This window comes from Lasioglossum baleicum, chromosome 7 (assembly GCF_051020765.1).
Source record: "Lasioglossum baleicum chromosome 7, iyLasBale1, whole genome shotgun sequence".
Taxonomy (NCBI): domain Eukaryota; kingdom Metazoa; phylum Arthropoda; class Insecta; order Hymenoptera; family Halictidae; genus Lasioglossum; species Lasioglossum baleicum.
In genome coordinates this window covers 10073976-10101583 of record NC_134935.1, presented here as the reverse complement: position 1 = coordinate 10101583, position 27608 = coordinate 10073976, and the positions used below count along the sequence as shown (strand labels likewise).

General features: G+C 41.2%; 1 protein-coding gene across 1 annotated transcript in view; it reads left to right on the top strand.

Annotated features, from left to right (window-relative positions):
* The first annotated feature begins 2081 nt into the window (after nt 1-2081).
* LOC143210767 (thyroglobulin) overlaps nt 2082-27608 on the top strand; it is a 37088-nt gene continuing 11561 nt past the window's right edge. The window contains exons 1-2 of the mRNA XM_076427927.1: nt 2082-2584; nt 21550-21685. Coding sequence (XP_076284042.1) covers nt 21589-21685 — 97 coding nt within the window. The 5' untranslated portion in view covers nt 2082-2584; nt 21550-21588. The remainder of the gene's footprint in view (nt 2585-21549; nt 21686-27608) is intronic.

Below are 27608 nucleotides of genomic sequence, written 5' to 3'. Positions count from 1 at the left end.
GTGGAGGCGCGGCTCCGCAATCGATATTTTTTATCCCACTTCGGCGGCGACCAACGTTTATGTTACACGATGTAACGAAAACATGTAACAACTGAAATTTAGGAGTATGTATCGCGCGGCGGTGGTAGTTTTTGGCTTTTTATTATCGAACAGGGTTCGCAGCATGTTGTTTTATTCACCGATCGCCGCTCGATATTCGTACAATGCCCCAGGAACAACGCGAGGGCAACGGACACAAACTGACCGCGTAGTTACAGAGCATCCCCCTCCCGCTGCCCAAAATAATACACAAATTTTTATGGATTTTAGCAATGCGTATACATAGTATATACAGAGCGAGGTACCTAACTTGATCACCTCGAATAACTTTTAAATTATGCGTTGCAGAAAAATATTATTTCTGCAGATGTTACATGGTTATATAACATATTACCATATTAACCATATTAACATTATAAGTGGAAGCATTTAGGGTATTTAAAGGTCAACTTTGATTTTTTTATTACAACCGTATATTTTTTATACACACATCGATGCAGTTTTTTATTCTCTGTAGAAAGGTATTAACCCACGCATACATTTTAATTTAGATATATTGCTAAGGGGATATTCAGCAGGTCGACGACTATTTTGAATAGATATTTTACAAGTGCTTGTGGAACACGTTCAAAAAAATGATTTCACAATTTGAATCGATCCAAGCGCTTTTTCGCGCATCTCGAGAATCGCACAGCATGTTAAAACTTAGATCAGGATAAAAGCTTTTGCATTTGAACTTTCTCCATTAAAAGTTCCAGTTTTCTAATTAAAATTTCTGGGTCCAAATTGTTGGCTGGCCACGGAATCACTAAACCGGGAAAGAGAGTAGAGGAATTGTTTTTTTTCTGGACACCAAATGTTAGAAGATAAAAACTTCATGAATAAGGTAAAAATTACGAAACGTACACCAATATTTAAAATTTGCAAATAATACAGAAGTCACGTTCGTATCATACCTCTTGTCGACTCGCGTATTTCGAGCGGGTATTATTAAAATATGATAAGAGCAAACGGGAAATTAAAGAACAATCAATAAAATTTTCCATTTCATGAGAATAAATTCAATACGCGATTTAAAATTGCCAGCGCGCTGCATTATCAGATGTTCGCACGGAATTTACATTTCTACTCGCAGTTGAGTATTTTCGTTCGTGTCGTTAACATTTTAGCTCGCTATTTCGGATGAATCGGCTAAATACTTGTGGATCACATAGATTTGTATTACGGAAATTATGCGATATATGCATCTCCATAAAAGTTTTTATTTTCTCTCTTTCGCTTCAATGAAATTTGACACCAAGCAGTGCACAGGAATTTATTAATCGATTTATTTGGAAATATTCGCAGAAACATTGAATCGCGTTGAGTACAGTTTTGAAAATTCATTATCGTGCTAAAAAAGAGTAATCTGAATGAATGATATGATTCAGTCGTTGCCCTTTCAACCTTTTAATACGCATAGGAAAAATACAACCTTTCCAAACATCATTAATAAAAAAGAGATCAAATAACATTCGTTATCCGATATCGGACTGGATTAGATTTTTTTGTGCAAGCGTGTTTTGCACGTACCATGGGCGAACTGTGTCGTTTATGTTCTTCATACTCATTTTATTTACCGTTCAAGATTTTGACACTACTTCCACCAAAAGTGTCTAAAGACATCTTTTTAATTTCTAAATAGAAATTAATCGAGGCTGCAACGATGCATTAAAGGGAATCGTAATTTTCTAAAATTCTTCTCCGAGTCCAGTTGTTTGGTCGAATTTTTAAAAAGTTATTCTGACCTTCGCGGGTCACTGTAAGCCTTATTATAAAGTGGGTCCGATGGATCCTTCTGGTCGTTTTAGGGTTAAGTGAAAATAGAGTAAACGAACCTGGATAGCTGTTCGGCTGGAGGAGGTTGAAATTGCAAAAATTAGGTGGGGACGAGGGATAAATTGCGCCGTGTGTGTTCCGGGATCGGTGTGTCGGTGGAACGGGAACGGGAGGGGGGAGGGGGCTGATTTCCGTTGGCAGATGCGGCAGATGCGGATCACCACCGGCGAAATTTCGATCGAACCGAACAGGGAAACAAGATTGGCCCGTTCGCCGGTGTAATACCGGTGTCCAGAGAGTCTGGCGTACGTCGACAGGGCCGTAGAATTCTAGAAGGGGGTCATCATACGAGGCCGGCTCCGGCGAACGCACCGAGCCAGGACAGTATACGAACGTCATTCGGCGCGGACTGTTGCGGCGAAAGGCTGCGCGGCGTTCCCTATCGAGAGATAGAGAGCAAGAGAGAACCAAGAGAGAATAAGAAAGAGAGAGAGAGAGAGAGAGAAACGGAGCGGACGGTACCGCAATTTCGAATCGAAGCCAATTGTATTTTCCAATTAACGAATAAAAACCGGTTACGGTGCGCGACTGTTTACCATACACCTGTACGATCCGTTATCGACGGTACAGTGCAAGGAACCGAATCATTGTGAGACAGAAACTGCCCACCGGAAGTGCGAGGATTTAATTTAACGGCGCGTTTCGCGTGTGGATTACAGCCATCGAGGTGAGTACCTTCCTGTTATTTTCCGCTACGCCATCGGTCCTCTTAATTGCCTCTCACCGGTGTCATGCCGATCAGACTGCGATCCTTTTCACACGTTCATGAATATAGACATCCCCATCCGAAAGTGCAATTTTCATTTTGCAGCATCGTGTCTCGTCCTTTTTAGTTCTTGCGTCAGTGACCTTTCGCGGAATTAGATAAGCTTCATAATTTCGTACCTGTCCTTATCGCACATTCATGAACACAGAGATTCGTATCTGAAAGTGGAATTTTCGTATTACACGCGCGTCGAGTCCTCGTCCTTTTTGTCCTTGCGTCAATGGACGAAATCTTTCACGACATTCCATAAGCACAATGTCTTTGTACTCGAATTTTTTGTGTACCGTGGTCCTTCTCGCACATTTATCAATACAGAGATTCGTATTTGAAAGTGGAATTTTTGTTTGAGATATTTTGTACGCGGGTCGAGTCCTCGTTCTTTTTAGTACCTGCGTCAATGACCTTTCGCGGAATTCGATAAGCTTAATAATTTCGTAACTGAATTTTTTTGTACCTGTCCTTCTCGCACATTCATGGATACAGAGATTCTTATCTGAAAGTGGAGTTTTGATATTGTACGAGCGTCGAGCCCTCGTCCTTTTTGTCCTTGATTCGCCGGGACAGAATATTAACTTCAAATAGCAATTGACGTCTACGGGCGGATAAAATAACGAGACGATTGAAATTGAAGTTTTTCATGTTTCTTTAAGTTTTCAACGTGCCATCTTCCCCGCGTGCAAGTGCATAATGAGTGCGAATAATCCGGCGTCTAATAACAATGCTCTCGAAATATGCAAACTTTTCAGACATTCGCGGAAGCATCGGTTGGTTACGAAACTTCAGGGGCCGTTGCCTTGAAATTCGCTCACAAGTTCCCGGGCGGTTTCATTATATTTCGTTCGCCCGTAATTAACTTCCGCCTCTTGTACCGAGGATTTACCGAATCATAATTTTATGATAACACGTGGAATCGGTCGATACTAATTAAATTTATTCCTGGCGAGACGCGTACGCCGCGAAGCCATCATGGATTATGCAACGTTTAGATTGCAGATCCTTAAGCGGTTAGTAAATATCTGTGCGGGTTACATGTATTTAAATCAGTCAAATTGTTAAATGAATTGGACAGAAAAATGAATTTCTTACATTTGCATGAAGATCCGCAGTTAGAAAATCATTCATGCATTATTTTACATCTATGATCTATTTTTATTTCGTTTCCTGAAAAAAATCCGCAGTTCACCGATTGTATTTTTATCTCGTTCTTACCGTGGACGTTTTTGTTGTTTCATTGTGATTTTTATAAAACGATCCGCGACAATGGACATTTGCATGAAAATCGACGGCTTAACGGCACAATTGGGTTGTTTTATACCGTTTTATTTACATTTCGGGGCCGATTTTGTCGGGGATACGCGAAGGACAATGCCTCTCTCGTTCTTCCGTGAAGCTCACGTCCGGCCCGGAAAGTTCGAACCCTTTGTTTCTGTGGCGAGTCGGCCAACGGTTTTGTGTTCTTCCGGTTTGCCGATTGCATTTCCGGGCCAAATTCCGTTTGAAAGTTTTTCTTTCGCTATTGTCGCGGTCTCCGCAGTTCTCCTCGGTTTAACGAATCCTCTGTCCCGCACCGCATCTCATTCATCGCCTCATTTATAAAGCGGATTTGCTCCTCGGACATCCCGCGACTCTGCACTACGTGCCCACTTATTTACGCTTTTCTTGTGGTTGATTAAAAACGTCCCTGGGAAGAAGAGCCACGGATTTTCATTTCGCGTGAAAGCTGGATCGTTTGTGGCCGCCGTTCTTTTCACCAGGCGTGTTCCTGTTCAGGAACTCCTCTTTTTTCAACAGAGTAGACTTTATCTTCGCAAAGCTGATGCTTTTTCAAATTAAAATCCGACTGATTCCTTATCCTATGCCGCTTTCACGCTGGATTATACGAAACGAGAACATTGCAAACCGGTAATTTAGTAATTGTTTTCGCGATGGTAATTTGATATTCTGTATGCAGCGAATAAACTATTACGTGTAGCTCTGTTTATCAGAGATTGCTTTTTCTGGTAAATGTGTGTGGCGGTGTTCGTAAAATCTAGTTTACCTTTCGCAGATCAAACATTGTTGCATGAGAACATTTCTACTCCCGCCATTTTCGAGAATTGAAAGCACACTTCCATTTATGTATTAATATTCCACACTAAATCAGCTCATGCAACAACGTACAATAACGAATTCCCATATGTTTCGACACGAGTCGCTATACCAACGCCAGTATAGTGAGAACAGCTTGATCTTCATTAGGATGCGCGTATTTTGTTGTAACAATACGCACACGCGTGCTCTGTAAATTCGTGCAACTCGGAATTTATAATAAGATGCTGAATCATGAATTAATAGACGCTCTATTTCTTCTGTTCTGCTGTACAGAAAATTAATTAAAATTGCCGATTTTATATCGAAGTTTTCGGAGTACCACGTTCATAAAAATTCAGTAATGAGATATCGTGGAAACCATTGTTCTTCATTTTTTCAGAACTTTTTAGAAAGCGCATCGTGGTTAAAAAAAAAATAAAAATCAGTCTTTTCGATGTTGAAATATTTGATTTGCCTAATTTTTGACGAATCGACCCACTTTTCGAAACCAGAGCTAGCGAAACGTGTCTTGCACAACACGGTCTCGATAAAAATTCCATGCGAACAGGCGGCGAGACGGGAATGCAAAGAAAGCACCTGATGATTAATACACTCGTCGCATGATCGCGACGAGATGCGACGTTGATGTAGAAGGCACGCTGTTGGAAATCGTCGGGGCCTAGTGCGCAAGAAACCGCGGCGGTTTCAGGAAAACGCCGCGCGTAGAAATTGCATTCTTGCGCAGCCGTTTAGAAAGTGCACGCGCAAGTGGACATGTACCATGCGGATTTCACGGGAACGAATCGACTCTGTAATTCTCGCGGACTATCGTCCAGGATTTACGGCGCGGGATCGCTGAATTTCACGCGCGCCCGCGCTCTCCTGCACGCTGAACGAAAATACGGACCGTTACAACCATTATTATTTCACCGCGTCGCCATTTTAAAAAGACCGTGCCGGCTCGATTTTCAACCTCGCTGCAACCTAATGTTTCCCCGGTTCCAGAAAAAGCGCACATAGAATTTTGTAAGTATCTTATCGTCAGAAAAACGGTTCGCAATTGAATGATGATGAATAGGCTGCAAATTTCACGGAATTCTGACGGAAATGAGTTCGCGCAATATTGCAGTATCATCATTGAAGATGTATTTTACGAGTAAATTGCGTCAATTTCATGTACACAAAATGAAAGAAATGTTACAGAATGGAAGCATTCTTGAGCGGAAGAAATGTTTGGTTTTCGAGTTAAAATAGTTTTAAAATTAAATAATTTGGCTCCTGTTTCAAACAACTTATATCTTTATTTTGCACGAAGATCCGCGGACCAGTCACAAGAGTTTCCTTCGTATTTTATCAGAGGATGCGAAGCGTTCAGCGGAATCTTATAATTGGGGAGACTGTTACCGATCCAAGTGGCGAACGCGTTAAGGAAGCAGCAACGATCTGGGTATCGCAGGAAATTACAGCGTGCGATCGGTAGCAAGTTTCAACGCTTGTTCTTCGGTTTTGTAATTGTAGACGATAGATGCTTCCGCCAGCTTCTTCTATTCGTCAGGCATCAGCCTCGTCATTAAACTGTCACGCGGTTCGTGGCGGTCGTTCATCTAAATCAATTTCTCCGCGGCGCGGCGTATTCGTGTCCCGATTTCACGCTTCGCGTTTACGGCCGGGTTTTTTTTTCCCCGAACAGCGCCTGTATAGATCGAGCGACTGAAAGCAGCGTAGTACGTGACTGGCTTATCCTCTGCTGCAATCCAAGTTTTTTGGCGGGTTTGGGAGCGAAACAGTGTAATTGGTCCGTTACGAGATAACGGACGAGAGCGCATTTTCGTTTTGCTATCTTCTTTTCCACGCTCGTGTTTCTCTCCTTCTTTTTTTCCCCCCGGGGAAGGTAAATGCGCACGGCACTCAATGTAATTACAGGATTGGTCGGCTGCAATCGATAAATTGATAGTCGCTCGCGCCAGACAAAACAAACATTTAGCAGAAGGTACGTTGCATGAAATTCTCCTCCCTTTCCGAGGTTGGAATCATTTCAGACACGAGATCTCGCGGTGATTAATTGTTCTGCTCGAAATGATTACTGGATCGGTTGCGTGAACGAGTAACTCGCTTGTAGGTTGAACCATTCAGCGGTCCTTGAAGGTCTCGATTTAAATAATAATCCCATAAAAATGTTACTTTCTATTCAACGAGGCGTTAAACTTTTCTCCGAAGATACGAAATTCGTTGAGCGTTCGTTTTTCTCCAATTACGCGCACGAACTTGCTGGTGCACGCGCGGGGTTTCCGCTGGTTCATAATCCTCGAGCTGGAGCTCCGGATGACTTCCGGTTTCGTAGCATGTAATTACAATATACATTAATTAGGGGTATATTACACCGTGCCGCTTTATAGTGTAATATAAAAACCTCCGCGTCGTACAGCGATTCTTCGTGCAGTCGACATTCAAAATTGTCATTATTGTTGTAGTATACATATTTACTACAGTTCGAGTTCCACATAATTCGTTGTTCAGCATAAACAAATAAACCTGCCGCTCGGCTTACAATCTGCGAAGTACTACAGTAAAGCCTTGAACTAAGAAAACGGAAACCACAGGATCTTTGGAAAACGAATATCCCCTCCATTGCGGTATGAAGTCAATTTTCGAACCACAGAATCTTTTTTCTTACTTGAAACATCCGACGTTGTTGAACGTATCTTGCGTGACTCGGCAATCAGCGTAGATTAGTAAAACGAACTATCACGGTGAAACTATTACAAGTGTTTTCCTTGTTCTCTGGACTGTAGATTCTTATAGTTTTTGAAAGTTCTAAAGAGAGCAGTAAAACTCGAAGTTCGATAGACCGTAGCACGGATTCAGCTAGACGAGATTTTCGTCCATGAAAATGCGACCTCGCATGAACGTCCAGCGTACGGAGATCACCACGACGGCTATCAAATATTTTCGGCTAAAGTCCGCTCGTTCGTCGACGTTCGTTTACGCTGTTCGCCGCATGTAGACCCGGCTTTACGACGCCGTTCAGCCACGTGATGCTTGGCTTCCGAAACGCTCGTTCTGCAGTCGACGAGGCTGCTTCCTCCGGGGGGCGCCACAAAGAATTTCCAATAGCGTTTTCAGGAATAAAGCGGGGTCGGGGAGCCAGCCCTTTCTCAAAGAAACCGTTTTGTTCACCTTTGTGCAGCCTGCCGCCATCATTAAACACGCGGATATGCGTCCTCCGCAAGCCTCCCCTGCGGATTAGACCCCGGAAATGCCAATAACGCGTGCTATCAAACTAAATTGCGTCTAGGCTTCTGGCGGATTGCCGAGGGTCTCCTCGAAAACTCTATCAGCCCTTGTCGCGTTCCGTTTTTCGTCTGTTTACCCTCGGCCTTTTCGTTTTCCTACTGAAATTTTAATTTTGTAATTTTCCTAGGCGCCAGATATTGACGGCCAAGAGACTTTCCAATAGTTTAAAAAAGGAACTGTTCTCTATGGGGCTTATTAATTAACATTAACATTATTAAATAACTCTAGCTTACAATATATGAAAATGAAAACGTTTCTGGGACAGGGACAGACATCATGTCTATTCATTGAATACAATACATATGCGTATGCTACTTATTCGAAAAGTTTATGTGCTCTGCGTGCCTCACAAGAAGTCCCGCGGAAAGAATATGGGAAAGGAGCACGCCTCGTTTCATACGCATTTTCAGCTCCAGGGAATATTGGCTAAAGTGGTGACACACTATGCAGCGTGTGACGTCAGATCCCAAACATTGGGACTACGTGACTACGGAAACGGCAACGGTGGGGATAGACGGAGCGAGACTTCTTGTCAGGCACGAACAGTACATAATTCACTGTTCGAACTTTGTTTTCATGGAACATCGATCCTACAGATCTTCAAATCGTCGTCACGAATCAAACACGTTATTATACTGGAGAGGTTTGAGCGACACGTACGAGTCCGAACAGAATGATTTTAAAACTAAAACGTACGAGTCTGAACAGGATTATTTTCTGGTGTACGGAGTATGCTCGACCGCGTACAAACGAATCGATTAATTCGTATAACTAAATACAAACCGAACGAATTGTGTCCGCTATGCGCAACCGGGTTGAAATATTAGTCCACCATGAAAGATATATAATTACTTTCTTCGTATACAGTTCCATGGTTACGAAACGGAATGAAAAGCAGTGAAATCAATGAAAGCCGGGAAAGCGTGCGTTTTAAAATGCACCTGGCGAATGAAAGGGTTGAAAGAGTGCTGAAATTAAGCCAACAGTGAAAGCCGATCCATCCACGACGATCCGCGTGTTCGTTAGATGAAATGAACAATTCTGTTGCATCAAATTGTTAACTCGCAATCACAGCATCACAGCGCTCGCAGGCCTCTTCTCGATCTACCCTTTACACATTATTTTTTAAATCGTTTGTAGACGGGCATTCATGTAAAAAGTTCCTAATTAACTCTTTGAAGAGAGGGACTTTTAAAAATGGTAGTACTTTTTCAAGGAACTGGACTTATGGAAAATGGAAAGAAATTACGCATGAACAACTTCAGTATGTAGACATTCGTCCCCAAAGGGTTAATAGACTGCGGAGTTTATGCATTTATAATGAAATGAGTATCTGCATTTATTTTTTTATTCTCAGTTTTAGTACAGTTTTCGTTCTCGAGAATTTTTATGTTGCACAGAAGCCCGCGCGCAGTGTACCGATAAATTTCGATTATTTCCCATACATTTTCGTGGCTCCTTTTGTCCACAATGGACAGGACGTGTCTGTACATTCCCCGAATATTACAAGAAAAATCGCCGGAACGTCGAAATTTTCGCGAAAAGATCGTAATATATCGGGAGACCGTGCGCAAAAATATTTCCCGAACGTCTAGGACCCTAGGATATGCTTGCGCTCGGATATTGGAGGAGCAGTATCGTCCAACATTTTTCCGAAGCAGAAGGACTCCCTTGGGAGCTTCTACACCCGAGGGAAAATCTGCCAGCGTTACGGAATTGGGGACGTCCTCTTGCTCCGGGAGGGAAACACGATTTTTTTGTCCGTAAATAGAGAAGTCTAGCCGGCGCCTTTCTACGCGCTCGTTTATCCGTATTCACTCGAAGCTATTTCGCCCGGCGGATGAATCATTTAACGTTCATCCAACTCAATTTCTATCCCCCCAACCTCCCCTGAACAACCATACCCCGAACGAAATCAATTTCCAGTCGAAGGACTACTGCGCTACGTACGTGGAAAATTTCTTCGAACCCTTCTTCCCTTTCGCCACGATTTCACCCGTTGGCTGTCGAGGGTGGTTACGGCCGTCTGACAATATGGTGTACAGTACAGCCTAGTAATCGGTAACCTTTATTCGTACATCACAATCTTAAACGATGTCTGAAAGAAACCTCTTCGAATTTTTCTAACTAATTTAATTGTGATTTGAAACTTTTAGTTCTTGCCTTCTATAGATCCATGTAATTGTTGGATCGTTTACCCTCGATTACACAGTTATCTGAAGTGAATAACATTTAGAATGTTGAAGGTTTGAAGTACGTATTAATACGTTGAAAATTCACTTTTGGTCAGGAAAAATGCGTTCTTGGACCACTGTGGTGTGTGAAAGGCAGGAACAAATTCGTAAGCGGCTGTTGTCCCCAGCGATCGATACAAAATCCGCGTCTGTCGCGGCTGAGAAGCAAGACGATGTTCGGTGCTTTTATGTTTTTGCCGAAAGCGTCGTACAGGCATGCAGCCGAGCAAATTGATAATTGATGCAAGCGCGTTCCCGAGGCAAGCACAGAATGCTCTATGTGCTCGCAGCTCTCTCCCCAAAGTTTGTGATCGCTATAAAAGGTGCGGGGGCGTGTGTGTGCGTGCGTGTGTATGTTTCGCGTCTCGAGCAGCGTGTTTCCAGGTCCGCAGCGCGTACAGCATTGTTCGACGTTTCGCGAAAAGGCATCCGGCCGCGAATTCACGTTGCAGTTTTTTCCATTGCCCCGGTTCCGTTCCGACAATGGCGGAGGCGCGCGTGCCCCTCGAATAGAAAGCTCTCTGAAGGCTGAAAAAGCGCGTTGCGTCGCGCGTTGTACTCTCGAGAAATGTTTCTCTTATTACATCCCTTTTTTTTTCCTCTGACTACGTATCACAGCTCCTCTTCCACTATGTCTCTCACTCGGCGTTCCGGCCGCTTTATTCCTTCGCGGGTCCCCTGTCGCCGCGGTGCGACAGTTCGAGGATGCTCTTTTCAGGACGCTCCTTTCAGGCGAGACACAATGGCGGACGGTGTCATTAGTAGCGCGTGGAAAACGCGCTATATCCGACTTTCTACCGTAAATGCCACGCGGCGGCCAGAAAGGATCTGGAACACGCGATAGCCGGGGAACGTTTCCGCGTATGATCCATCGGCAAACCGTGAGAAACACCGGTCCAGCACGTATCAACCGGCGTTAATCAGATCGGAACAAAATCACGCCTCGAGTTTTCTTCGTGATTGCGCTTTTTTCCTCGACGATATGCACCACTCTGCGTAACCTCGATCGCCCGAACCGATCGAGATGATCGCTGCGCCACCAATAGGTCCCTATTTCACGTGCACATTCCCGGACAGGACGATAGCTATCTTTAATTTCTCCAAATGTTATAGTGGGTCATTACAAAAATCTTGAGACGCTTCTAAAAGATAGTGTTATTCCTGTGGGATTGCATTAAACAAATGATACGTATACACTAGAACTCTGTTGATCCGAATTGTCAAACATAAAATCCTTGTCTTTCTATCCGCTAATTAATTAATACCCTGAGACTGCGACTCGGAACCGACTGAGCTCGTCATGGCGAAGCGTCACTCAAACCTGACGCGAAAGAAACTCGCGGACTCCTTTGCAACGTCCTAATTAAATTAAACTGGTGTGTGCATGTGTTCCTACTATATTGTTGTAAAAGTAAGTGTAATAAATAAAATACATGAAATATATTTGTTCGGATCGAACAAGGACAATAGTGAGGTATTGATGGATCAAAATATCGAAACAGCTGCACACGTGTTAACCTCGACATATTATAATAATGATTACACTGTCGATTATAATCTACACCTCAATGATACTCACCATTTCTAGTGGGAGTTGTTTAGAGAGACACGACCGCCACGAACGACCGAGACTTATGCGTACGCATATAAAATTACGAGGACTATCATTATAAATTCAGTACGGCATCTCCTCGCGAGACCTTACCACATCAGAAGTAGCTTTGGGCTATCGTATATCGCGCGAAGCTCGTTGCCAATCAGGCAAGCTAAAGAGCATGCTCGATGATTCAAGATGGCCACGCGGATAAGTTGCCCGGTAGAAAATTCGATACGGGTCTGCCTTCGAGTAGGAGTCTTTCGAAACGGGTTTCTCTCTTCCTTTTCGAAGTTATTTACAGAGAAAGCGACAGGAAAGTGGATTTTGAAGATGCTCGGAACTTTCTGAACGCCTAATACGAACGCGCTGTAACTTTTCGACGTTGTACAACGTGTCGCGTCGGACAGTCATTCGAATTTCTCGTGGCTAACACACCCCCATTACCGTTCCTTTGTTTAACGTAACTTCAGCATAAATCCGCCCGCTTTAGCATCTCGCTGGAAAGGCTGCAGCGTTCTATTAAAAATTCCATGAAAGTTCTTGGCCCACATGATCTTTATTAAAAGAGCACGTTGCGCTTGGAGAATTTTGCGAGTGCGCCGCGCCGTTCTGCCAAAAATATGTTGCGCTTTATAATGCAATAGCATGTTCCCGGTAAGAATGAATTTATAGTTCTACCGAAGTAGGGAAATTGTTAAAAAATAATTTGAGGAGAGGATGGATGTAAGATCTCTTCCTCTCTTTTATTATTTGGACCCAGTCTATATGTAGCACAAATGGTGGGTGTCGGGAAGAAGGGCCCACGTCAGGTTTCTTAAATTTTATAGGAGCGCAATTAGGAACTTAATTTGCTTTAACATTTAATAAAACAAAGCGTAAAAAAATTCTTTCAGTATTCAGTCTTTTTCCAATGGAGGAACATAGGCCCTTCTTCCAGACACCCATGAAAAGTTTACCTGATTGATGGAATGCTATTATCGATCACTAGACAGCGGATTTTATGCATTTATGACAAAAATAAGTAGCTGTAATTTAAAACAGTGAAGTGATCAGAAGAATTTAAATATATTGTTGTATTAGTTTCTATCAATTAGACATGTTAAGGAAGAAAATAAATTTCTGTTTCACTGCAGTTCATTCCAATCTGGGTAGAAAATTTTTATTTTATATTAAGGTCTGCGGTCTATTGATCACTTAGTAATTTGTCCACTAGAGAAGACTGTCGCAATACTTAATAGACAGAAGTATCCGCGTCGTTAGGGCGATGTCGGTGATTAATGCAGGTTTGAAAAGTTTCCAGATGGTTGAGAAATGGTCGTTAGATCCGTGAGAAATTCCGTGTACGTTCGTACAATGGCGAAAGTGTTAAATGCGTGTTTTGAAGTAACCGGCTCGATGATTCGTTGAAAAACGAAGAAAGCGGCGACAATACCGCATGTTAATGTTCCCGATGTGTGGCACTCGCAAACCCATTAGCCTCTGCTAGACGTGTTCAGAGAACTCGCGAAGCAACTTATAATATATGTATAAAACCGCTTAACCATATCCAGAGACCGCGAACATAATTTCAGCATGAAACTAAGAAGACCATATAGGGACTTGTTTTCGATTTTAGAGGCTGTAAAACATTCGACATGTAAAGGGAAATTTCTTGTATCGAAAGGTGTTTGTGGGTGGTGAAATGAACCTTTTCACCTCCTCTAATGGCGAACGACATTGTGAGTATGGATTCATAGCGGAGCCACTTCTGGTATGGAAGGTAATGGCCGTTATTGTCTGGATAGTGAACGCTTCCTAGGAAATGTTGCTTTTGAGGTACTCGGCGACGTTGCTTTTAGCCGGGAGTCGATTCTCCGCGTGCTCCATCAACCGGAGATAAGGCGACATTGTTATTTAGATAGGAATCGTTAAATAATGATACTGCCGCGAGACACCCTCGACGAACATTCTCACGAAACGATGCTTTACTCCCGAACCCTAAAACTTCGAATACTAAGGAAGCGTTAAATTGTTCTTGTACGCTATCATTTACTTTTCAATCATTTATAAAATTAGGAGTCTGAAAGAAAAGCTTAACGAGACCTTTCATTTCTTTGGAATATAATACAGCATTCAGTAGAGAGGGAACAAATTTTCCACTTCCAATTTTTACGAATTAGTTCGTAAACATTTATATTTTCGTGAAGATCTGTAGTTACAACAGAAAACTGATTTTCTAAAGTCTACTTTTATTCTTTAGTGATCAATATTTGAGCATTGTGCCATTGATGCGGATAAAGACGTTCCGATCACTGTAACCACAAAGAAAATTGCACGGCAAAGGGGTTAAGGGAAAGGAACAAACGATTATTGCAGCGATCAATATACGGTTTTTCTCAGCCACCATTTTCCTTTAATGGCAAGGTATGAAAAGCTAAAAGGCAGAAATTGTCGCGAGCAATTTGACCCGCGAGGGCGACCGACAGCCTCATTCCTCCCGAATGGAAATGAAAAAATGGCTGCCCGATCGAACGGATCGTGGTCGATGAGTCGACGCGAAAACTCGCCACTTTCTATTTTCATGAGAGCCCGCGGCCGTACTACTGAGCCACTTATCGGGGCCTCGAACAAGGATGTAATCGGGCGTGCGATGGATCTTTTTCCCCTCTAGATTTCGTGGCTGTTCTTTTTCGTAAGTAGACCGCTGCGCCGTCGTTCGATTCTGTTACTCGAGGCGTTGCTCGTCGCGTTTCTCATTCACGGTTGTTCGGAGCACGGCGGCCGATGACCTCTCGCCGGAGAAGATGATTCCAACGGTGTAACTTGTTTTAAGAAAAAAATCCGCTTCCAACACGAAAGTGTTCCGTCGATGACGCACGAGGCCCCCTCGGCCCGTCATAAGTGGAATCGACGAGGTTCGGCCCCGAGGATCGGCGACAATAGAAAGTTTACGTGAGAGCGGCAAGGGCCGTCGAGCTCTCGACCCGGAAGGAACTCCGCTGACGAAGTGACCCACATCTGACGCGCATTAGCCTTGAAAGAGTAGGCGAGATCATCCGTCGGGATCCTCCCGGGGACCTCGGTGAAAGGACGTTCAACCTTCCGTGCGTTCCGCGATCCCGAATGCTTCGATATAACACTACAGGGCCGTTGAAACAAATCCGGAATTTTTCTGGACAGTCCCACAAATACGATGCAGTATACTCTTCATGCCTCACAAGAAATCACGGGCGTTCATCGCACACAGTGTTGGGCAATAAATAAATTTATTTAAATAAATAATGATTTAAATAACAAGTTATTTGTTATTTGGATATTCAAATAAAACGCAAAAATAAGTATCTATTAATTGAGCAAGTCTAAATGAATTTATTTAAAATAATAAAGTTAATTGTTATTTACAAATACAATTTGCAATTATTATTTGTATTAGCAAATCGTAAATTAAATTGTATTTTCATTCATTAATCCGCCCTCCGGACGAGCCCGACCACTGGCGGTATATCTGAAAAGGTTGCTATAGCAGAAAAAAAACGCGCACGGATCAGCTCCGAATCGGCCGATTATTTACAACCACCGCGCTCCGACAACTTCAACTCCGACAGATGGACAACACCTGCAACAGACCCAAGGAAATTGGTACAAAAAATAGTTGTATTTACGTCAATATTATACATACGGTTAATCACGATATTCATTTTGCCACGTGTTCATTGTATATATACAAAATACAAGAAATAAGAGAAGACTAAAAACTGTTTAATTGATTTCCACCTCAGTCCAAATAATAAATAATCTTTTATTTGCAAATAAAAAATAATAAATATATCATTTTTGGAATTATTTAAATAATTTTTATTTAAATAAAAAGTTTAGTTATTATTTGCAATTAAAATCACACGTTTATTTATTATTTAATTATTTATTATTTAAAATAAAATTTGCCCAACACAGATCGCACCCAATGTTTGAGGTCACACGATTTAGCCAATAATTCGACTAGAACCAAAGTGGGTGTGGAATACATGTTAACTCCTTGCCCTACAATATCGTGTCAAGGGGTTATTAACAATAAAGAGCAAGGTGCGCTTCATTTTTGATCGAAGTAAAATTTTTTATGTTTATTATATTGTCCATCCTTCAAATGGGTGATTCATGAGGTCATTTGGAGTAACCTTTTGCTTTGCGAAAATGTTCTCCGTGGCTCTGCTAAGGAGTTATTAACGGAAAACACGGACCAATCAGAGCAAAGGCCCCGCTGAGCGTGGTATTGGCATTGGCCGAGTCGGAATTTGTCCGCAGTAGCCGCGTTCTGGTTGGTTCGTGTTTTTCTCAAAGGCAAAAATTACTTCAAATGACGTCAGAAATCACCCCTATCAAGGAAGTATGACCACCACAAAAATCCGCAGTCTAATTGTGAGCTTCACTGAAAACGTGTCCAGAAGTTTCTATATTTACCGATCACTTAACAAATCGGATTTTGCGAAATGCAATAATGTCGCTAGAATCGCATTGATTTGTAGCGTATTTAAGAGCTCATTAACGAATCAGGGAATTAAGGAAAGTCTTGTCACACCAGTGAACGTCCTTGGTATTTAAAGAGGATTTTTGTGTTCAGCGGGTTTTATCTTGCTCATGTTCATTCAGTAGCATTGGGAGTCAGCAAGTTGCGAAACGTTCCATTAAAACCTCCGGTGAAAGAAGTCCTGAGCAAAAATTCTGAGTAAATTCCTTTTCTAATTATAGATAACTACTCGTTCTTTTTATCTGTAGAAAATAGCCGACCAGGAAATTCAATCTGTCACGATATTTCCAGTAGGAGTATCGATAAGTTATTGCTTATTTTATAAATACACATAAGTAAAAATAAATTCAATGCAGGTGTCTAAGGTTAATCCGTTGCCTCGTTTATTGGAGCCAGGCTTGTATCAAGATTTTCAAGTAAAATGTAATAAGTAAGTAGACTGTGAATTTTATGCACCAATGACGAGAACAATTAGTAGGTTTACAAATCTGTACAAATAGTAGAAGGATTTAAAAATACCATTATATTATATTAATCTTATTAAGAATATTAAACGAAGGAATACAGCCAAATGTAGATGAGGACAGTGGAGGGGATGTTCGTTTTTCTTAGATCGTACAGTTCCCGTTTTCTGAGATCAAGGCTTCACTGTAATAGCAAAACTGGATAATTTGACTGTCTGGAATTAATTTAGCTCGATATTGTCGGCGAGTTTTGAAGTTAGGTCGTCGTCGGTGGAAGTTGGCGAGACCGAAAAAATAATTCTTTTAATTCACCACCGGGTCGCCACGACGCGACGCAGCCTCGGTAAAAATATTCTCGGGAGTCGGTCGGGCTGCGGGTTAGGATTCTTCCCTTTAAAAGGAGAAATAACAATGGAAGTTGTGTCTCCTTATTCGTTATGCCGCCGGGAATATTCTAATGCGTCCCTCTCCGTTATTCATGAGGTGAAGTCGGCTTTGGATCTACGAATTGTCGGGACGCTTTCGTTTCTTTTCTTTGCCTTTGTTCCTCGTTACAACTTCGACGGGGAGAGCCGTCTCCTTCGTTTCTTTTCCTTTCCTCCTCCTCTTATTTTCTCGTTCTTTTCTCGCTGCCCTACCCCCTCACCATTGACGCTCACGGATATTTTCATCGGGACCCGATGAAAAAGAAAGAATAATCGGAGACACGGTTTTCCTTTCGACTGCGAACAGACAAATTCGGATTCAATTTCCCACCGAGTCGTCTCCCTTTATGGATAATACATTCCTCCCACGATTAATGTTTCTCAATGAGAACGATCGAAGCCTCCACTTACCTGTCTAAGAGCGTGCTATTCTTTATAAATAGTACGCGTATATTTTTGCGTTTATGCCAAAGAACTGCGGAGAAGAGTAAAATAATCCTTCGAAGATCTAATAAAACCAACAGTAGGTGTATAAATTAATTCGTAGTATTATCTTCACGAATTTGTTAATTATTTATGATCATTTGGAATATATCTCTTTCTTTATCCGAATACAACACTAATTGATGAATCTCCAATATGGACTCGAAAATGCAGTTGCAATTAATTAATTTGTATTCCAAATACAACAATTAATGGTGTCGCGAGCCGGAGATGTTCGTCGACAATATTTGTTATATATTGTAATCGATAAAACTGCTGCCTGTCAATACGCGTTGTTCCAGACTGTCCACTCAAATTAAATCCGAACCGGTCGCTATTTTGCTTTAATCTCGCGACCGCAGGCTGCCTTTAATGAAGACACGAAGGATTAAAAATTTTCATGGAAATTTGATTTGAACCCTCGGCGGTTCCGTCACGTACGCGTCGGAAAAAGCTTTTTCCATTCCTGCGATGGCGACTATTACACACGCGACAATTGTTTTGCCCGCGAGGATTATGCGGGCCGTGTGCGAAGTTGCACGGGATTTACCTACCACAAAGTGCAACAGAAGCGTCGGAGAAGCTCGAAATTCCTGTTTGAAAATGTTGAAAATATATCTTTGGGAAAATCCAATTCTACGATTCCTCGTCCCTTTGGTTATTCTCGGTTTCAGTTAATGGATTCGAAGGACAATTTCAGCGTACAATGCGATACAGGGTGCCACAGGAAACGTGATTCTTCCAACGGAACAAGAATTATAAATCAAAAAATTTCAAATCATTTTAACGGGCTCCGTGGTTTCATTTTTAATTAATCCAAGTGCTATCGGCACTACTTGCGAAGAATAAATGTACCAGTATCATGTGCTTGAAATCGCCGGCTCGCGTAACTGTCAGTGATAATTATCGATGATTATATAAGATAAAAGTATACTAAGTAGACTGCGGATCTTCCTGCAAAATTAAATTTTTTCACCAAAATTGCAACAAACTGGAGTGAAATGAACATTTATTCTCTTTCGTAGTATGTTTAATAGGTTGAAAATGATGCAAGAATATTTTTAAATTCTTCTAATGTTTTTACTGTTTTAAATTACACCTACTGATTTTTGTCATAAATGCATAAAATCCGCTGTCTAATACTAAGAATTACAAGCAACGTTGAATCCGATTTTATCAATCTCGTAGACTCCTTTAGGAAGTCTGGGTATCCTTACCAGTGTTTTTAATATAAATGCATTTTTGGTGTACTCGTCGTTTTAATTATTACTGTGGGTATCGATCGTCGGTCCCGAGTATTATGTTACACCCTGTATTTCGGGATACTTGTAGCGGCGACGCGACGGGACGAGAAGCTGTTCGCCGACGAAATTACCGACGGTTACATCCTTTGGGAAGCCTTTGAATTTAGGGTGCAGCCCGTCGTATGAATAATGCATCGGGAAAGACTGTGACGTGGCTGCCGGTCGCTCTCGAGCCCCCTGGTAATTACATCGATAATCACGTTAAGATTACATTCACGGCCGTTACACTGCCATTACTCGGAAATATCTAATTCCACCTATATCCGAGTAATTGATACCCGGAGACCCGACCGCCTCGATTCCTCGAGCTGCTCGAACGCCTCGAGATGAAGAGATTAGTCGCGCGACTTTTTAATTATGCAATGCACCGTGAAATACGACGATTCCGCGGGAACAGATAAGTCGCACGCTACATTTCTGAGAGAATCGAATAGTCGACTTTAATAGTCTTTAATAGATGTTTGACCCATTTTTATGAATTTTTAGAGAGAGCATCTTTTATTTTTCTAAACCGTCTCGGTTTTTCGATATGTTCAACAATTTTAACCCTCTGCAGTTGGAGAGCTATATTTTAACTTGAAAGTTAAACATTTCTTCTGACCTAGAATAATTCCATTGTGTATGATCTTTATTTTGTGGATATGAAATTGATATATGTATTACTTCATATAATACTTAAATGTGTAGTAATTGATTAGATACCAACATATTTAATAATGTGAACAATATTGTGAATAATTTAAGAATTTTAAGAATTTTATTTTAGGATTGGATGAGACAGGGTTAATTTCTTATTGTTTAGTAATCTATTATCAAAATAAAAAAGTCCATAATTCTGGTATACTAACAATTCTTTGTAATCGATTAGGATATGTTAGGCTAAGTCGTGGATCATTTCATACGTGTTTTGCACGCGGCCTTTCGAAGAAGTAGATCTTTTCGATAATGCAACCCGACGAACACAAATGGTTCACAGTTCTCGGCGTATTCAAAGCGCTCCTATTTTGTTAGTCTATTGCCACCGCATCGCGGGCTAGGAATGATTGCACAAAGTAATTAATCGAGCTCCCTAAACGTTCCGCAAGAGAAAGTTACCGCACACAACGAATCGATATTCGTAGCAACGCATTTCCTGTTTCTATTCGGCCAGAATTCGCCATTAAAGTTCCCCGACGCCGTATGCCGGCACTTTCCGAAGCAATAAAGTCCAAGATTATGGATCCGTAATGGAAAAAGTTTCTCCTGAAAGCCAGAAGTCGTCGGCACGAAAGCGCAAAACCAAACAGCTCTTCATTTCTCCTTGAAATGGATCGTTCCGATTGAAAAACACCAGGTGAACCGAGCCAATGTTCATTTCCGCGGCCCGAATGTTTAGCTTTCCTCTGCGCACTCTTTTCATTGTGTACGGTTAGAAAATTACGAACAAGAATAATAGAAATTCTGGTGCGCGTTGCCATATAAAAATAACACGATTGAATTTATTTCGTGCCAGTTCCATTATAACGCATGCGTGAATAAGAGAGTGCACATAATTATCTCCAGTGGAAACATTTGATTTCAATAATTATAGAATAAAAATTCTGAAACCGGTCGTATGAACTGTGGTGGTATGTTTAGCGTTCAATCCACTTCTGTTTGAATAAATAGAAACCAGACGAATTCTGTAATCAACGTCGACGACCCGAAACGATGAATATTGCCATGAATTCGGTGAAATAATTATGATACTTTCACTCACGTCTGCTGATGGAAACTAAATAAATAATGGGGTTGGGTAAACGATATACCGGGTGTTTCATCCCGTATGACACTTCGTGTCCCCAAATAAAACATTTAGTATATACCGGGTACAAAATGTATCAGACATATATTGTTTTATAAAAATTACAAGACTGAATTTATTTAGATTTTTCATAATTTTATAATAATACGTGCTCGAATAAAGAAATTTATTGAATAATTTCTAATGGAAGCATCTTTATAATTTCAATAATTAAAAAATGAACAATGCCGTCATTTGACCGGTCGCGGTATGTTAGTGTTGATAATAACAACGCTTAAGATGGCCGACTACTAGCGTTGGATGGCTGACTACAGCGCACGGTTAAATTTACATCAGTTCAGTAACCAACAGTTAAATCAGGGCTGGCTAACTGATTGCTCACGAGCGGTGTACCCAATCGAGGGAATTGATAGGAAAATAGTGGAGGAATGGTATAGTCAGAACCTGAGGGACATTCGGATTTGATCTGAAAGTGGGAATCCTACCACAATCCAGTAGTACGAATTGTGACGTCAACCATTGACAAAGATGAGAATTAGTGAAAATCAAAATTTCTTTATTCCACATGTTTACTTTCTGTAGTTATCTATCCTTGTCGGCCAAGGTAGTTTCGTCGCGCTCCAAACACTGACTTTTGGCGGAAGAGTGGGGCTAAAATGGCTGCCTACTGGAACGATTGCTAATAATTTTGATTTCGATGAATTGCAGATCTAACGGCCGAATCAAAAATCACTTGATGCGCTGAGGATGCGCCGTGATTTCTGCAACGGTGGGCTTGCCTGCGCCGTTGTGTGGGTGTCATCGACCTGGCTGCTACTGTCTCTGTCGTCATCAGTCACAGCAGGTACGTTCGCTTCTTGTTTCGTCGTTTTTCCGTCGGTTCCGCGTCTCCTGCGCTGCTGTCTCGTCCTGGTATTTTATTTCCGAGCGGTGGTCGGCCGTTTTCGTACCCGTCACAACCCGCCGCGACCCGTCGCATCGCATCGCGGTTCGCTCGCCCGTAATGATTAGCCCCGAATTATTGAAAGAGCGGCCATTAGCAAACAATGGAGCTCTCCAGCGACCGAGCGTTCACGTTCACGTTCGCCGACATCGGCAAAAAGAGAAAAAGGAAAGCGTGGCTCTCTCGAAACGGACGTGCATCTGCATATAATGCGACGCCGCGGACGTGATCGGTTTTCGGAAATCGAAGAACAGATTCGTCCTTGATGCCCGCCGAGGAACCACAGACGAGCATGAGCACCCCTAGCAAGCCTAATTCCCTCCCGCAAAACCCATTCTTGCACGCTGCTCTATCAATCCTCCGGCGAATAACGCGTTCCACAAGTTTCGCCAACTCCTGCGGCGAACAGCGAACCTCCTCTTTCGTTTTTAGTCCCGCGCAACTAATTTCGTAGCGTTATCTTCCGAGGAACATGCCATACAACTATAACCTCGCATTCATTCGGTAGACGTTAACGCAATTGTATCCAGAGGCCGGGTGAAATCCTATTTCGAATAGTAAATAGTCTATTTTATTCGAAATCATAAGTGTATTCGGGAAAATAAAATATTTTATTTGTTAGGAACAATTATTGAGATAGTATTGTATTCGAAGGATCCCGAAATTAGTGAAAATTTTTTTTGAAATATTTATTTTTCATCTTATTCGTAACGAGGAAATATTATATCTGAAAATATTAATGTACGGGGCGTATAAAAATGTTCATCTTTATTTTCAAAGTCAAATTTTTCTCTTGAAGAACGACCTCAAAGTTTCGTAAATTAGTTTACTCCATATGTCTACAGGGTGTTCTAGTATTTAGTACAACCTGAATTATTTCGATCTACTTTCACCATCAAGAAACATTTTACATTCCATTTTTACGCAAAGTTCCAATATTATATTATGCACTAAAAAGGAGAAAATAATCTTTTTAGGCATCAGTGACTAAAAATAAAAGCGTGGAGCGCCCACCAATGCCTAAAAACATTATTTTCACCTTTTTAGTGCATTTTAATATAAGCGTGGTTTTTAAAAAGTCTTTTTTAATATATTTTTTTTCGTTACATTATTTCAAAGAATAACGCTTGATCGGAAAAAAGTAACGACTGAAATTACGTCAATTTGACGGTTGGTTGACGCTACGGCAACAACGAGATGCTCTCCTCGTCCCTGAAATTTCTTCGCAAATTATCCGGCAACCCTCGACGTTATATTTATCGTGTTAAGGGACGAAACTAGAGGGAGAGTAAAATCACCGGCTGTTATTTGACTAGTACTCGTGCAGTAAAGTTAAAATTATCGCCGTCATCGAAATTGGAGCAATTTGCGCGTGTCAATCAATTTTCGGAGAAGCCGAAGTTAGACTAACGAAGATAGACTTATCAAGTTGAGTTAAGAGGTGATGATGATACGGTGGTTTTAAGGAAAGTTGGTTATAGAGGTCAGACCAGTAAAATAAAGCCAGATTTTGATTGGAAGTATAGACGAATCTTTATTTAACGAAATCGAACTGCAGCGCCGTAAATGAGCAAGATTAAAGAAATAATTTAGGTGTCAAATCTCATTCGTCCCTTTCAATTACGCCTTTTGATTTTGATCAATCTGAAAATCTAATATATAAATACCATTGAAGTTTTAACTTTATTATGCTTCATTGTCCGGATTTGCCACAAGTTCATAAGTATCCAAAGAGCTGTCAAAGAACTTTTAAGTAGAATGAGATTTAAAGGGCAGCCTTGAGAGGACTAATCTCCTTCGACCCTCTTCGAAGACTTATTCCCTTAGACTTATTGTCAGACAGATGACTGTAAAACTTATAAAGCTAGTCTTCAAAGAGGGCGTGGGTTGGGTAAGTTAAAACAACACAGAAGAATCACGAGCAATGAATGAAATACGAACACATGCAGAATCGTGTCTGTCATAAAACAATATTCAAAGCCTAGTTCGCGAACAAATGGAACGACATTTCCAGCATATCAACACGTTGTCGATAGATCGGTTGGAGTGTGACAGAAATCGGATAAGATAAATCACGGCAAAGTAATAATTTCGCAGATATTACTGTTTACAGGGCCGTCATTTCTCGATTAAAAACTTCAATTTACTTGGCGATACATTTGTATACACTGTGCGACAAGACGATAGCACATTTTGCATTTTTTAAAATTTCATAGATAAAACAGATGTAAATACTGTTTCCATGCTATTACTAGCATTTTGTTTAGTGCTTTAATCTTGAGCAAATACTACTTACTATTAGGTTGTACTATTAGGAACACAAATTGACAAATAGATCTTGTCACGATGATGACACGCCGCTGGTGCTAATGTTATCAGGATACCAATTTAGTCGGATATCAATATTTTAGCGGCTCGCGAGTCATCTTTTCACAGTTGAAATTTTCATGCGACCGTTTCGAGAACCGTCTGACCGACGCGTCGGGTAATATTTAAAATTTAACCAGCAAATGCTTGGGAAATTCGCAATGGGGAAATGCGGGAATATGGCGACGCGCCACCGCGTTCAGTTAATAATCATTCGGCCGTTGCGAGCATTAAATCATTCTGAATTCAGCAGGTGAATGGTGGGTGGCGAGGACGCTATCGATACGGGCGAGACAGTGCAGCGTCTCTAATCAATGAGTTAATTATTTGCCAGGGAGATTATACGGCGGGCAACCGCGTCCTGCCAGAGGATAAATCACGCACTTAACGAGACGTTAATTACGAGGTTAAATTGCCAGTCGCGGATGCTTCGCCGGGTTAATCAATTCCCGTTGCGTTGCGCCGGGACGCCGGTTCCTTTTCACGAATATTAGGGATGGCTCGCATTGATCGCTAATACAGGGTCTTTCAATAAGAGCGATAGAACTTTGAATTGAAATAAAAAGAAAAATACGGAATCTTCCGTATTCGAGGTGCTACTGTACTATAAAAAAAGCAGTGAGTACTACAGATTATCTAATCTAGTACTCACTGCTTTATTTTAAAGTACAGTAGCACCTCGAATGATCGGGGGACAAACAACCCGGATAAGTTAAGGCCCGATGGCTAATCGAGACCCGAGGGAAATCATTAAAATGTACATTATGTTCCAAAATAAATTTTTTATTTTTGAAAATTTATTTCCCTTCGTAATATATACATATAATCATAGTGAAATGCATATTTGTTTATAATCGAGGTCCTGCTGTATACATTGGATGGCACACACACATTATATTGTACGTGAAATACAATATCATATAAATGACCACCACAATTGCGTTTGGTGGAGTGAATACGACAAACCCCATTTTCGATGACTCTGGCACATAAATCAGGTCGTTTCTCATTAATAACACGAATTATGTTTGCTTTAAGATCATTAACAGTTTGTGGTTTATTTGAATAAACAAGATACTTAACACGGCCCTACAAGAAAAAGTCTAATGGCGTCAAGTCGCAAGATCTTGCGATAGAAGTACTTTCAATGCGTTGACCAACTGAGTATCTATCCATGATGACTTGTCGAGCATTACTAAATACAAATAACATGTGAAACTAACAATTGAATAACGAACATGGCGGCTGTGACAATTGAAAGATCTATCGCTCTTATTGGAAGACCCTTTATAATCGGACTCCGCAGGAGATTGAATTCGAATTCAGGTTATCACGCAGGCCGAAAGAGTAGGCACGCCAAATATGCGACGAGTCGGCCGTGTTGTTGATGCCATCTCGAAAATCAAATCGAAAATCTAGGACAACATAGTTCGGCGCTGTGACGTTCGCTCTTCCCGAGGACGTTGACTTCGAAAGTTTATTTGTTATACATTCTTCGTTACGATGAGACTGCTCTCAAGACTTCCCGCTACAGGTTCTGAGGAAGTAATCGACTTTCATTGCACTGATATTTTATGCCAGGAACGTTAGTATAGAGTTGCAACCCTAAAATGATATAGGATGGACCTGTTCAATAGTAAAAAAACAAATAGATATATTTTAGGGAGTCGTTTTTTATTTATTTAATTTCGTGTAATTTGGATATTCAACGTAAACATTAACAATGAAATAACGATGAAGCCCTTAACAACCCTCGTTTGGACATTTTTCTGTCATAAATTTTTATTTGAAAAATATAAACGATCCCGAGTAATGTCCACAAAAGTGGTCCCTCTGCTACAATTTTCCCGAGAGTGCAAAAAATTGCTGGAGAAAACATAGGTAGCCGGTGCCCACAAAGAGTTAAGGGATGTTTTTGTGCCGAGGGACCAAAAAGTAGGGAAAATTATTGCCCGGCGCTTAACGAGGTCGCAAATTAGCCGCGTTTCTAAAAATCTGATGTTCGTCGCTCGAGGTTTATCTACGGTCAGCGAATCTCCGGTTCCATGGGCTATAACGCGAGAATCAGAATAAAAGAACAAGGGCCATGCTTTCTGGAAGAATTTACGAGCTAAACGGTGAAATGAATATCACCTTAATTTCTGCTGCGAATATAATTTTTCATTTAGTACGTTTCACACGAGTCGTGATTGCCGCGAACGCGCAAAGTCCATGGTCTACTTGCGTTTCCACTGTTTCGTAACTGGCGTTGGAAAATAATTGCGCGGAAACAAGAAACGAAATCACGCCTCCCATGCTCGTATACAATGACTCGCGAAAGTATTTCGACGCTTTCGAACGGAATATTCGTTGGTCGACTAATGTGAGATCGAGACACTTTCGCTTCAGCAATAAAATATATGTAGACGGATTTCTATGCGAAATAAAAATTCTTTAAATTAATTGTAAGATACAAGAGTTGCGTAGACACGTTCCTCTCCCTAAAAGTTTGATAGAGTTCAAAACAATGCGCGGTTAGTGAGGTCACAAAGAAATAGTGGAAGTACACAATCTAAAAAACAGCACGGACCCGAGCGTTTTTCTTAGATCAAAGGGTTTACTATACTGTGTGATTTAACTATAATAAATATTAATAATTAATAATAAATATATAATAAATATTATTTGCATTACATGGCTTCTCTAGTCAGAATACAAGAACTTCCAGAGAAGAGATTTAGCAAATAATCGCGTCAATGCTATAACGTTTTATCCGTAAAAATTCTTTTAAACGTGGCTCCCGAAATAAGAACATTTGCGTGGTTGAAATGTTTAGCGGATCACTGCGTTTTTCAAGGATTAAATGATTTATTTCGTAGCGTTCGAACGTTCTCGTGACTCACTGTATGTGGTAACAGGGAAACTCGCGCGGATTAACGCGAAATTGCCATAATACAGCGAGAAAACTGGGTGTGGGCCTGGCGGTCGACGAACTGGAAATTCGGGTAATCGGATGTGTCGGTAGTTTCGCCGGACTTTTATGAAATCGTTAATGGTGTGTGAGAACGTGGCGCACACAAAGTCAAAGTAAAAAGTCAATTGGCACGCAGCGCATGATTACTCGCAAAATTCACTGTGAAAATTCCGTCCTCTCTATTCACGCGCGTTTCTGTTGCAATGCTGGGCGCGGCGATAGCTAGTACATAACTGCGAATTCACACGAACTGATCGCTCCTTGCAAGTTGCATCCAGATTATGTTAAACGGTACTATAAATTCAGTTCTAATATTCTCGTCTCTAATTTATCCAATTTGTACGGGGAATTAGAACGTTGTCGAACAAAAAAAAAAATAGTTGGTAACGAGGAAAGTTATATAATTGACTAGAAAGTGTTACACACATTCTTCTCTGTTACTTATAACATACGGAAGATAACGCGAAGGCACAATAGATTTTTTTTCTTTACGAAACTTCGTAC